Below are 13,722 nucleotides of genomic sequence, written 5' to 3'. Positions count from 1 at the left end.
ACCGTAACTGAAAAAGACACATGCACCCCATGTTCACTACAGCACTGTTTATACTAGCTAGGACACGGAAGCAGCCTAGATGTCCACTGACAGATGAATAAATAAAGAAGTTGTGGTACATATATACAATGGAATATTATTCAGTCATAAAAAGGAACGCATTTGAGTCAGTTCTAAAGAGGTGGATGAACCTAGAGCCTATTATACAGAGTGAAGTAAGTTAGAAAAAGAAAAACAACTATTGTATATTAACTCATATATATGGAATCTAGAAAGATGGTACTGATGAACCCATATGCAGGGCAGCAACGGAAATGCAGACACAGTGAACAGATGTGGACACAGTGGAGGGAGGAGAGGATGGGATGAATTGGGAGAATAGCACTGAAACATATACATCACCATATGTCAAATAGATAGCCAGTGGGAATTTGATGTGTGACACAGGGGGCTCAAATCTGGGGCTCTGTGATAACGCAGCGGGGTGGGAGGGAGGGTCACAAGGGAGGGGACACATGTATACCTATGGCTGATTCATGTTGATGTATGGCAGAAATCAATGCAATACTGTAAAGCAATTATCCTCCAGTTACCTTCTCCAGGGGAATCTTCCCAACCCAGGGATCAAACCCAGGTCTCCCACATTGCAGGTGGATTCTTTACCAGCTGAGCCACAAGGGAAGCCCCCAATTAAAAATAAATAAATTTAAAAAAGGATAAGGGTGCAAGAAAGCAACTATAGTCCAATAAAAATAAAAAAAGAACAAGGGTGCAGGAAGCCAGGTACAGGGGTTCAAAGCCAAACTACAGTGTATATTTAGCCGTAAGCCTTCAGATTCTCTGGCTCTAGTATCATATCTGGAAAAGAGGAATCATATTTACAGGGTTGCTTCGAAGGTTAAATAAAATAATATGTGTGAAGCACAAGGTCCAAGGCTAGATCATAGTAGACACTCATACATGTTAGTTATAATTATAAAGAAGAAACTGATTCAGAACTCATTAACTAGGAGCCCCAGTGCCTTTCTCAGATTGGAGTTAGAACAGTTAATCCTATTCTTCAGAAGCGGCATCCGGCCAAACCTGGAGCCATGCAGTTCACAAACTTTAATAATGACTCCAGCAAAAAATTAGCACCAACCCCCTGGGCTGGGCCATCAGATGTCATACTAAACAAGCTCTCTCCACTGTTACCAGCATTGCAGTCATGCTGTTTAACTGTCTTTATTCAATTTATTTCTCATTAAGCACACTTAAATCATCCCAGGTGCCCACTTACTGTCAGTAGACTATTAGAAGATGCTGTTCTGCCAGGGCTGTCATAATGTTGAGTGCCCTGGGTTCCTCCGGAAATAAGAGAGACTCCCTCCAAGCTGAACTTGGGATCCCAGGCATTTGTAGATTTAAACATATGCACATACTTGTGTACCTGTGTGCGTGCTCAGTCACTAAGTCACGCCTGATTCTTTGCAACGCCAGGGACAGTAGCCCACCAGACTCCTTTGTCTATGGGATTTCCCAGGCAAGAATACAGGAGTGGGTTGCCATTTCCTCTCCAGGGGATCTTCCTGAACCAGAGATCGAACCCTCCTCTCCTGCCCCGGCAAGCATCCTTTACCATCTGAGCCACCAGGGAAGCCCATGCAGATACTTAGCAGCCATTTACCTAGAAGCAAAATAATAATCACACAGTGCCTGAGCCACAGCTGACCTCAGCCTGTGGAAGCATGCCCTGGGGTGCCTCGCATAGCACAGATTCTCTTGTCCTCCTGGTCCTCTGCTCCTTGAATGTCAGAGAATCTGAAGCCACAGTGCTGAGGTCGCTTTCAGGAATGAACCTCAGACCCAGCTGCCTCATGGGCCCTGAGCCAGAATCAGGAAGACCTTCCCCAGTGAGGTCTGGGCTGGGGAGGCCTGTGCAGTGACTTGCCCTCAACCCTCCTTACCCCGCTTGTTTCCTGCTCATCCTCCAGCTCCCCCAGAGAGTCTTCCGGGATACCCAGGGCCAGCTCAGGTGTCCTTGCACCCATCCTCTTGCTTCACAGCATTGACCACAGTTTCTATAGTTGAAAATCCTTTTTTTTTTTTCAAACTACAGAAACATCCAGACGATGGAATTGCTTTAAAAGAGCATTTTTAATGATCATATATTTTTAAGTCAAGCCATAATATTAATAAAAAAATAATAATAGGATTGACTGTCTTTCTTTTCCTCCCCATGCTGTCAGAGCCATAAACGGGTACCACGACAGCCCCAAGGCCAAGAGGAAGTTCAGAGGTGGTAAAGCCGGCTGGGATGGGCATTGCCCTTCTACTCTGGAATCCATGTGCTCAGAGCTCAGGTGTCTCTGCAGGGCTCCCCAGAACCAAACACTCAGGAAAGAACACGGAATCACTGTCATGCCCGCTTTCAGGTGTTGGGGCTGTGGGCTGACGTGGCCCTTATCTCACCATAAACCCTTCTGTGAGAGTCCAGATGCATGAAACCCCAGGAAGGGCTGTTGGAGGGAGGCTACCCTCATTACCACACCACCTCCACCTCTGTTCTGAAGAAGACACACCAGTTAGGACCCTGAGACTAACTGGCACGTTGGTCAGCAGCTCAGCCTCAGGCCGCTCCGCTGCCCTTGGCTCACTGTTCGTCACTCTAGTGACCTCCCACGGCACTGCGCCCTCCTGCCCCCAAGCCGGCCGCCCTCCACAGCCTTGGTTAGACACACAACTTCCTTCTCATTCCCAGCCAACACGTCTGATGCCCACAGGAAGACGAGTCACCAGGAAGGAAAGGCCTCTGAGTCACAGCTGTGCATTTTAGTAACTCTGGTTGCTCTGGGCTTCCTGAGAGCAGTCCGCCTGCCAGGAGGCCTCAGTGAGTCAGTCAGCGGAGGGAAGGAGTGGGAGTAACAAGTAGGACTCAGCATGCAGGAACAGGCATCCAGGAGGGGCTGAGTCTCCTCTAAGGTCAAAAGGCCTCAGTCACTAAGGAACCTTCAATAAATGGATGAAGTTGGTCCAGTCTGCGTGTGTGAATTTCCCCACCAATGACTTCTCTTCCCTTGGGAATACAGACAAGAAACCAAGGCCACATGACTAAATTCCAGTCTGAAGAGTGTTTGTGCTGATGAAGGAAGAAATAACTGTGCTCTTGGGCAGATTCCAGATATAGGACAATTGTGATGTTATTAAACTTGACTTCTTAAGGTAAAACGGTGAATAATTAATTTGACACATCAGTTGCATCCCAAAAATGCCAGTAGCAAAAAATCATTAAGCTAATTTGCTGGCCTACTGCCAAGAGACTATGAGAAGAGGTCCTACCATGGCTCGTACCCAGCTTCCCTCGGTAACTACATGAAGGTCCAGTCTCCCCAGGTACCTGTTATCCCCCCAGCTTCCACGATTAGTATACCTCCTGCCTCCTCTGACCTCATCTCCACCACCCACCACATGCACCCCTTTCTCTGCACCCTTATCAGCCATCCCAGCCCTATCTGCTTTTGTCCTCTCTCCCTTAGTCCACAGTGGTGGAAATGTCTGTCCTCTAAGCCCACTTCTGCTCCAGCCCCATTCCCTCTCAAACGTTCAAGGTCAGCCTTCTTTCTGCCGACCTTTCTCATCCATCCTCCACTGGTCCCTGTCTCTTCCACAAGCCCACTGGCATCCAGTATCTTCAGTATTTAATTAAAGCTTCCAGGCAACTTTCTCCACTAGCTACTGTCCCAATATTCTGCTCTTTTTCTTAGGAAAACTTCCTGGATGACCGACACACCTCTCTCCACTTCCTTGTCTCCAATTCCCGCATCAGATCTGCCCCCTGCAACCTGCATCCCAGTCCTCACTGGACCTGTGCCTGTCAAGGACCTGCAGGGCAACATGAGGCTTTCCTCATCTGGCTGTCACGTCATCAACTCAACAGACAGCTGTCTGCTCCTTGTTCGTCGGCAGCGTCTGATGCCACTATACCCTGTCTGTTCCTCGACACTCATGATCGCTTAGGTCCCTCATTTTCCTTTGTATTTAGTCAGTTTCAACTCCTTCAGAAATACCCCCCCACACACACACACACACACCCTGGTTCTCCCACTTCCCCCTGGGCTTATGTCTAAATGTTGAAGCATCTCCAGTTAATCAAGTCCCTCACTCTCTCCCAATGGACTTCCCCAGTGACTCAACCAGTACAGAATCCACCTGCAATGCAAGAGACACAGGAGACTCGGGTTTCACCCCTGGGTCAGGAAGATTCCCTGGAGGAGGAAATGGAAACCCACTCCATTATTCTTGCCTGGAGAATCCCATGGACAGAGGTCCAGTCAGATGCATTTAAACATTTGTGCTGATGACTGAAATATACATCTCATGCCCCATCTCTTATGTATCCAAATGCCCACTAGATCTCTTCACTGTAGTTCCCAATAGGCATTCAGATTTAATGCCAAACCAGAACCTTTGATTTTCTCCCTTCTCCCTAAAATTTCCTCTCCTCCCATCCTCCCCATCTGAAGAAATGACATTCCCATCTACCCAAAGGCTCAGGCCCAACACCTAGGGCTCCCTCTTGGTTCTGGTCTTTCTCCCATCCTATAGGTTCGATCCCTCATTAGGCATTTCTCTCTGCCTTCAAAATACATCCCCAATCCAGGAACCCTCTTCCCTGATACCTCATTCCAGGCCATAATCATCTATCTTTTTGACCTCTAGATAGCCTCTTAATCAACGTCCCTTCTCTACTCCTGCCTTCTGCCCCCTAAAGACCGCGCTCAACATAGCAACCACAACTTTTTAAAATCTCCAATCAGGAACTTCCCTGGTGGTCCAAGGCAGGAAGCTTGAGTTCAATCCCTGGTCAGGGAACTAGATCCCACATGCTGCAAGTAAGAGTTGGCATGCCACAACTAAGACCCCTCCGTGCAGCCAAATAAATAAATACATTTTTAAAAGTAAAAAAAATATCTAATCAGTTCAAGTCATTCCTCCTCTGAAAACTCTCGGGGGCAGTTTCTCAGAGTAATCTGGGAAGCTGGGATTCTGGGCTAGGCCTACGTTTGGCTCAAGTAAAATTCTGTTCTTATTATTGATTACTTTCATCAATAGCACCAAGCAAACCTTCTGGAAGCCACCCTTGGTGGGCAGAGCTACTCTCCTTAAAGCAAGGAACACACCTTAAGGGTGACTAACACGCCTCCCTCTGGGTGTGCGGATGTCACAGCAGGCTACATTTTATCCCCTCACACTGACCGCACCCACAGGCACACACCTACCTTGACACTGTCTCCAGGAAAAATCTCCGTGAAAAGGAGGCAAAGCCCCCAGCTCGCCCTCCTTCCCAGTGGATGGCAAACACTTCAGGAAGAGCTCAAACTAGGGGACTCAGCCAGCTGCACGATGCACACCCACACTGAAGGCGCTCGGGAAGGCAATATTCCTTAGGACAAACCAGCTTTGTCCACTGGTGGCAAAGGGTGGCCACCATCCCATACTCAGCCTCCCTCCAGCATAAAGGAAATCAAAGCAGAAATGTTTGGAAGGGTAAGTATTGGCAGTCGCATTACCTTGAGAGCATAAGCCATATTCAGCATCTCACAGCATAGCAACCCAGCCAGATCTTGGGTGTTGGTTAGTTGCTAAGTCGTGTCCGACCCCGTGGACAGTAGCCCGTGAGGCTCCTCTGTCCATGCTATTTCCCAGGCAAGAATACTGGAGTGGGTTGCCATTTCCTCCTCCAGGGGATCTTCCTGACCCAGGGATCGAACCCACGTCTCCAGCATTGGCAGGCAGGTTCTTTACCACTGAGCCACGAGGGAAGCCCAGACTGTTTGGTAGACACACTAAAATGTTAGTTTTAAAAATCCAAACATATATTGCAGATTTTTACTGTATTTTATCACTTATTTGAGGTGGGCAGGAGGAGGCAATGAGAGAAGGAAGAGGAGGAGAAAAACTAAAAACGCAAACAAACACAGCACGCCCAAAGTCTGCAACCAATTAGAGGTTAGGAAGGGGTCTGATAGCAAACCATGCAGAGCACGTCTCTTGGTACCTGCAGAGGCTCAGGGTTTGGAGGCCACAGGATGACGTTATTCAAGCCAGAGTCCTCTTGCTGAAAGCAAAGTGTCTTGCTGTTAGGATGGGCCACAGTGAATGGTAATCCTCCCAAGAACCAGAGAGAAACCCTAACTTGCTGGAGGTGCTCCCACCTTGCCCACCACTACCCAGGGGAAGTTAGACAACAGAAGGAGAAGGACCTGCAGCCCACGGGTGTCTGAAGGAGGCAAGGACTAGGCAGGACTAGGAAGACCCATCTCTCATCCACTGCACTGGGGATGTTGCTGGTTCTCAACGCCTGCTCCTTAATCTGCGAGGAGAGGTTCATTTGGACCTGCATCTTTCCCTCCAGGAGTTCACTTATAAGCAGGATGCAGGCACCTCCAAGTGCATCTTCACAGAGAAAAAGCTTCTGAGAGAGAGGACTGGGAGCAAGAGTGGGATGGGAGAAGGTGTGGAGGCAGAGGAACTACTTTGGAGGTGCTTGCAGTGACCCAGTTGTGAGGATATAGAGTTGTGATGACGGGAATGAAGAGGAAAAAAGTTGTTAGAAGGCAGGACTTCTAACACATATTATATGGATGTATGATATACATGTATGTATATACATACATACATGTATGTATGATATACACATACATGATACACACGTATATATACATGTATACTTATACATGTATGTGTATGATATACATGCATATCCATGTGTGTACACATCTATATCCATGTGTATTCTAACACATATTATATGGATGTATGATATACATGTATGTATATATACATACATGTATGTATGATATACACATACATGATACACACGTATATATACATGTATGTGTATATATACATGCATATCCATGTGTGTACACATCTATATCCACGTGTATTCTAACACATGCTGCATTTTTTGTCTTTTGCGAAAGTGCTCTAAGCTACACTGATGGGGCTGTCATTGGCCTGGAGCCACCTTTCCCCATCAGGCATGGGGACATGACTCAAGCTGTCCCTCATTCCAGGACACAGCGATTGATCCTAGCCAGAGAAGGCACGTGACAGATCAGGGCCCATCAGATTCCTTAGAGGAAGCTGATCAGAGGCTGGACCATCAGCTGGAAAAAGCGTGGAGCTGCCTATAGTGCTGGGGGCACCTCCCTGAGGACTAGGACGTCAGAGAGGAAAGCAGAGCAAAATCCAGAGAGAAGAGATCTCCAGCGACATCTTTTGAACCCCAGCGACTACTGCAGCCAGACCCTCTCCGAGGACCTCTCAGTTCTTTAGGACAGATGAGCCCCTTCTCTGCTTGTGGCTGCTGGAGATGGGCTTCTGTCTCTCATAACCAAAAGCAGTCCTGATTAAACAGAAATTTGGAAAACTAAATGGCCAGCCCACTAGTTAATCAGTCAATCACAGGGCAATGTACTAAAGGCAGAGAATGGGAACAGGTGGAGTTAGAGGTGATTCCTGTTTCTGTCTTGAATGGTAGGATAGGTCATGGTACCCAAGAGAGAGAGTGCAGAGGGGAGGATCAGGGAAGGAAGCCGAGCTCAGGTTTGAAGAGCTTGGGGTGACTGTGAGTCATCCACGCAGAGACATCCAGGAGGTGGTAGAAAGATGGGACTGGAGTTTCTGCCCCATGGGGGACCCTGAGCTCTGAAGCCAAATGTACTTGTGCTTAATTTCCATTTGTTTCTCCCAGGAAGGCAAGCCTTGTTCTAATCCTGGAGTCCTAAAGGCAACCCGTGATGCCCCATTGGGTCACACTTGGCTCAGGCTGGAAATGTAAAAAATTGTGATGCCAGGAAAACATCTGCCTGCTCCAGGAAGGTGGGCCGTGGGGAGGGAGCCTGGGGTTGGGAGCTGGCAGGAGATGAGGAGTGTGGGTGAGAGTCTTTAAACTGCTGAGCATTTTTACCCCTAATCAATAACAATCTAAGACACTAAAATAGTCACTGCTTGCAGGAATATAGTGAGATGGGCCCTCACAGCCTGTTGAGAAACATATAAATTGTCACCACCTTTCTAGAAAGCACTTTGTATAGAGATACAGCTATAGATATAGCTATTAATATATAGTAAGAGTCTTTCAAAAATACCCTCCATTTGTTGCATCAGTTCCATTTCTATGTATCTATTTGAAATAAACCAGCCTTCAATTCTGGACAGTGAGGTTTAGTATAGGTAATGGAGAGAAAACATAAGCTACTTTAACTGTGTCTATATTCAGGTAGAAATTCCTCTCAGCTTAGGGAAGATACCAAAAGCACTATCTATAAAAAGAAAAGCTGATCTATTGTACCTCCTAAAAGCTTCTCTGTAAAAGAACTTGGTAAGAGGATGAAAAGTTAAGCTACCAATGGAGAAAATACTTGCAAACCACAATTTGAAAAAGGATCAGTATCTAGACATTATAAAAATTCTCAAAACTCCACAGTAAGAAAAATCCAGTTAGAAAATGGGCAAAAGACACAGATATTTCACCAAACTGAATAAACAGATGGTAGTAAGCATGTAAAAGATGTTCAACATCATCAGTCATCAGGAAAATGCAAATTAAAAGCATAATGAGATATCACAACAGACACATCAGAACATCAACACCAAACAGTGACAATACCAATTGATGGCCAGAATGCAGAGAAACTGGCTCACTCAGACACTGCTGGTGGGAATGTAAAGTAATTCAGGGATTCTAGCAGATGGTTTGGTGGTTCCTTATAAAACTACACATGCAATTACCACATGACCAAGTAGCTGCACTCCTGGGCTTTATGTCCAAGAAATGAAAAGTTATGTTCACCAAAAAAAACCTGTCTACAAATGTCCATAACAGCTACTATTTAGTAGTAGCCCCAAACTGGAAACAACCCAGATGTCCTTCACTAAATGATGGTTCAACAAACTGTAGCAGGGAATGCTACCCAGCAATAAAAAAGAATGAACTACTGACATACACAACAATCTGGATGAATCTCCAGGAAATCATGCTGAGTGGAAAAAGCCAATTCCAGAAGGTCACCTACTGTATGATTCCTCTTATGTAACATGGTATAATATTCTCCAGCTCATCTCTATAGAGATGGAGAACAAATTAGAAATTGCCAGGGGTTAGGAATAGGGCCCCAAGGGAGGTGGGTGTGGCTTTAAGGGCAACAAAAGAAATTCTGCCTCTGGAAATATTCTGTATCTAGATGGTGGCAATGTCAGTATCTGGGTTGTGATTCTATACTCTAGTTTTGTAAAATATTGCCCTTGGGGTAAATAAGTAAAAGGTACCTGGGATCTCTCTGTATTACTTCTTTTTAAAAAAAAAATTTTTTTTAAGATTTTTTTTTTTTGGACATGGAACTCTTTTTTTAAAGTCGTTATTGAATTTGTCACAATATTGTTTCTGCTTTCTGTTTTGGTTTTTTTGGTCACCAGGCATGTGGGATCTTGGCTCCTCAACCAAGGATCAAACATGTACCCCCTGCATTGGAAGGCGGAGTGTTAACCACTGGACCACCAGGGAAGTATCTCTTTGTATTATATCTTCCAATACCATGTCAATCCACCACTCTCTCAATAATAACTCCAGCAGAGGTTGCCAAGTGGGAATGTGGGCCCAGTGTTACAGGACCTTCCTCTCTTTTAGATAATCGAACAGAAGCCCCTGTTTGCTACAATCCCCACCTCTCCTTATTACCCCCCTCTAGCCATTTAACACCATCACTGTTTCTTCTCTGCCCCTAAAGATTAAAGTTGGCCACCTTTTCTTTTCTTCTCATTTACTTTTTTAGGGATTTCCCTGGTGATCCAGTGCCTGAGACTCTGTGCTCCCAATTCAGGGGGTCCAGTTTCAATTCCTGTTCCAGGAACTAGATCCCACTAGGAGTTAACACGCCCAACTAAGAGTTGGCATGTCACAACTAAAGATCCTGTGCACCACAACTGGGACCCAGAACAGACAGGCAAGTAAATAAATATTATCTTTTTACCTTTTTTTTTTAGCCACACTGTGCACTGCTTAAAGGATCTCAGTTCCCAAACCAGGGACTGAACCCAGGCCACAGCAGTGAAAGCCCAGAATCCTAACCACCAGGTCAACAGAAAACTCCCTACCTTTTCTTTTGATGATTCCTGTTTTCCTGCTTGAGAAGATAGTAGGGAAGAAAAAAAGCTAAGGGAAAATGAATTGCCCAAGATTGGCTTTTAGGTTCGGTTTTCTCATCCAAAAAACTCTGTACTATTAATCCAAGATTTCAGTTGTGTGTCAGATCAATGGGAAAGTGTTTCCCTAATTTTGCTTACCAGGGCATTGAATTACAACTCTCAAACTTAAGATAAAATCTGTATTTATTTTAATATCCCAATATTACACACAATTAAGCAAAGTCTATTCCTCAATTCTGAAAACCTTACCTAACATGGAAATGATAGTTCACATTTAATGTCCTCAACATTGATAGATTTTAAAACTACTTTTTCCAGACCATAAGTTTGGTTTTTTTTTTGGGGGGGGGGGGGTGGCCTGGGGAGGCTGTGGTAGGGAAGTGTGGAAATGGTTTTATTTTAACCTCTGCTATATCCATGTAGGTTAGTGGATGGGGGAGGGGCAAAATCCGGGGTGGGGGGGGGGATGTGCCAAACTCTCCTATGTCAGTTTTAAAAGCATAGAATAAGAAGTAAAACTAGTTTTTATATAATTTATAAAATCAGGGCTAGACTTACTACAAAGGGCTTCCCTGGAAGCTCAGATGGTAAAGAACCTGCCCGCAGTACAGGAGGCCCAGGTTCGATGCTCAGGTCGGGAAGATCCCCGGGAGAAGGAAATGGCAACCCTCCAGTATTCTTGCCTGGAAAATCCAATGGACGGAGGAGCCTGAGGGGCTACAGTCCATGGGGTCGCAAAGAATCGGACACGGCTGAGCTGACTGAGGGACTAACATACACTTAATACGAACACTTCTGAAAATGGAATGAAAAACACCTACAGGCATACAGAGAGGAGAGGAGAGGCTGAAAAGTCCAGTCAGTGCCGCTCAGGAGCCCCGTGCAGGCCAAGGGGAGGCCCCGAGACACCCACCTGGCTGCCTGAAGTGCTGTTCTCGTTGCCCATGACGACGCAGGGTGCTCAGCGTCCCTCCGGGTTTACCAGTGCCGACTGGAAGAAACGAAAGGGTGTGCACATCCGTAAAACTGAAGCAGGTCTGGGGCTTCTCTGCCTACTCATCTCCCCGAACTTAAAAACCAGATGATGGGGAGTGTTTATCTCTAGAGTCACATCATGGAAAACTGCTTTTGAAGGGTTTTCCTTTGCGAAGTGCCACCCAGGCGTCTTTCCCAGCACAGGCTGGTGTTTAACTCCCACCCACAGTTGGCAGACACTTCTGAAAGACGAGTTTGTTACTGAGTCTCTGACTTAATGCCAATGTACACATATACGGATATATACAAACGGCGTGACAAAAGGGGCTGGTTTGCCAAGGAGAGCATGAGGCATGCTGCTGTCAGAGCGTTTTCTGTTTCCAATTGTGTTTGGTTTGGAAATCCAGAGCGTGGCTGGGGTCCCACCGTCGGGGACAGCAGAGCTGGGTGCCTAACATTAGCAGGCGTGAAATCCACTGCTCCTCGGGAACATGTGGTATTGATATTTTTTTACTCTAAACACTTGTTTCGGCAAATCAGTTTCACTTCTGCACATATTTCTCTGAAGGCAGCATGGTCTTCTTGCTGAGGGAAATGGGTTGTTGTAGCCAGACAGTGAATAAATAATCATGTAAGGCGGCTTGCTGCCCGGACACCCAGAGTCACTGCATCGGGCTCACTTGATGACACTGCTTATTAATCATCATTGTAATGAAGCTGCTTCCCACACAGCCCACGGAGAAACCCAGGATGTCTACTGGCATCACCCAACAGAGTTCCAGCTCTGAGACCCCGTAACAGAAGCAGGAGTGGGACTATTTGTTCACTTTTCCAGGTGGAGAAACCAAGTTACAGAAAGCTTTTAAAATTACAGACTTTTCAATTACATGCATCCCTATGTTCATAGCAGCATTATTCACAATAGCCAAGCCATGGAAGCAACCTAAGTGTCCACTGACAGATGAACAGATAAGGAAGATGTGGTACTTGATACACACTGGAATACTACTCAGTCATAAAAAAGAGTAAAATAACACCATTGGCAGCAATATGGCTACCAGGTAAGCTTTTATATATAGAACAGATAAACAACAAGGTCCTACTATATAGCACAGAGACCTATATTCAATATCCTATGATAAATCATAATGGAAAATAATATTCTAAAAGAGAATGTGTATATGTATGTATTGGCTTCCCTGGTGGCTCAGTGGTAAAAAATCTGCCTGCCAATGCAGGTGATGTGGGTTCAATCCCTGGGTTGGGAAGATCCCCTGGAGAAGAAAATGGCAACCCATCCCAGTATTCTTGCCTTGAAAATTCCATGGACAGAAGAGCCTAGCAGGCTACAGTCCATGGGGTACAAAAGAGATGGGTAGACACAATTTAGCGACTAAACAACAACAACACATATATATATATATGTGTGTGTGTGTGTATAACTGAATCATTTGGCTATGCAGCAGTAACTAACACAACATTGTATTTTTTTAATAAAATAAATGCCTTTTTAGAACAATTTTGTTTTTATTTTTGGCTGCATCGTGTGGCATGCAGGATCCTACTTCCTCAACCAGTGATCAAACATTGGGAGCATCGAGTCTCAATCACTGGACCGCCCAGGGAAGCCCCACCGTATCATTGTATTAAAGCAACTATGCTTCAGTAAATAAATAAATTAAATTACAGACTTTTTGAGCTGGAGCCTTAGAGATCACCAATTTAATCGAGTGGGAAAACAGGCTGCAGAGAAGGCCAGGCATTTGCCAAAGACCCAGCTGGAGAAGCCAAAGCTGGAAACAGACCCCAGTCTCCTTCCTTCTGATTCAAGATTTCTTCCATGACAGGATGACTGTCATCATGGCATTTCCTCAGAAAACTTCAGTGATGGACTTACTCAAAATAAAACATGTCCGTTGATTTGCTTAGCCATTCAACCAACACTAAGTGAGTAGCTACCACATACTATGTGTAATTAACAGTCCCAGGAAAATAAAATATAAATTTTTGAACAAGTCCAGTTAAAAAGCCCCCAAGAGAATGGATACATGTATAGGCAAGGCTGAGTCCCTTTACTGTCCACCAGAAACTATCACAACATTGTTAACTGGTTATACTCCAACATAAAATGCTTTTTAAAAATTAAATAAATAAAATGCCCCCAACAAAGAAAATTATAAGTGGCATCACTGTAGTGATCAACTCTCTCCCTCCTAACTCTTTAATCAAAAAGTTGCAATTGCTCAATCCTTTTTTGCCTTTTGCTGTTTATAAGATGGACCAAAAAAAGGAAACATATGCTCACTTATAGAATGTAAAATGTTCATTTATTTAAAATCAATGACTTCAGTTTATTTTTTCTGTTCATTTGCAAAATGATGCCTCCTTAGGAAACAATGGTGACTGTTAGAATCCCTGTGCCCTTCTCCATTAAAGTAACTTCCTTGTATCTGTCAGGCTGAACCACTGCGCAGCTGGAATTACACATGATTCAATGCAATATTAATTTTTCAAACTCAATCACCAAATAAAATTCAATAAATTTCCTTAAGAATC

General features: G+C 45.0%; 1 protein-coding gene across 1 annotated transcript in view; it reads right to left on the bottom strand.

Moving 5' to 3' along the window:
- TACC2 (transforming acidic coiled-coil containing protein 2) overlaps positions 1–11,182 on the bottom strand; it is a 201,923-nt gene extending 190,741 nt beyond the window's left edge. The window contains exons 1-2 of the mRNA XM_061162812.1: positions 11,105–11,182; positions 6,038–6,097 (exon numbers count right to left, since the gene is read on the bottom strand). Coding sequence (XP_061018795.1) covers positions 6,038–6,097; positions 11,105–11,137 — 93 coding nt within the window. The 5' untranslated portion in view covers positions 11,138–11,182. The remainder of the gene's footprint in view (positions 1–6,037; positions 6,098–11,104) is intronic.
- Positions 11,183–13,722: the final 2,540 nt, after the last annotated feature.

This window comes from Dama dama, chromosome 15, assembly GCF_033118175.1.
Source record: "Dama dama isolate Ldn47 chromosome 15, ASM3311817v1, whole genome shotgun sequence".
Classification (NCBI taxonomy): Eukaryota; Metazoa; Chordata; class Mammalia; order Artiodactyla; family Cervidae; genus Dama; species Dama dama.
Note: the sequence above shows the minus strand (reverse complement) of the source record. Positions and strands in the feature narration are given on the sequence as shown.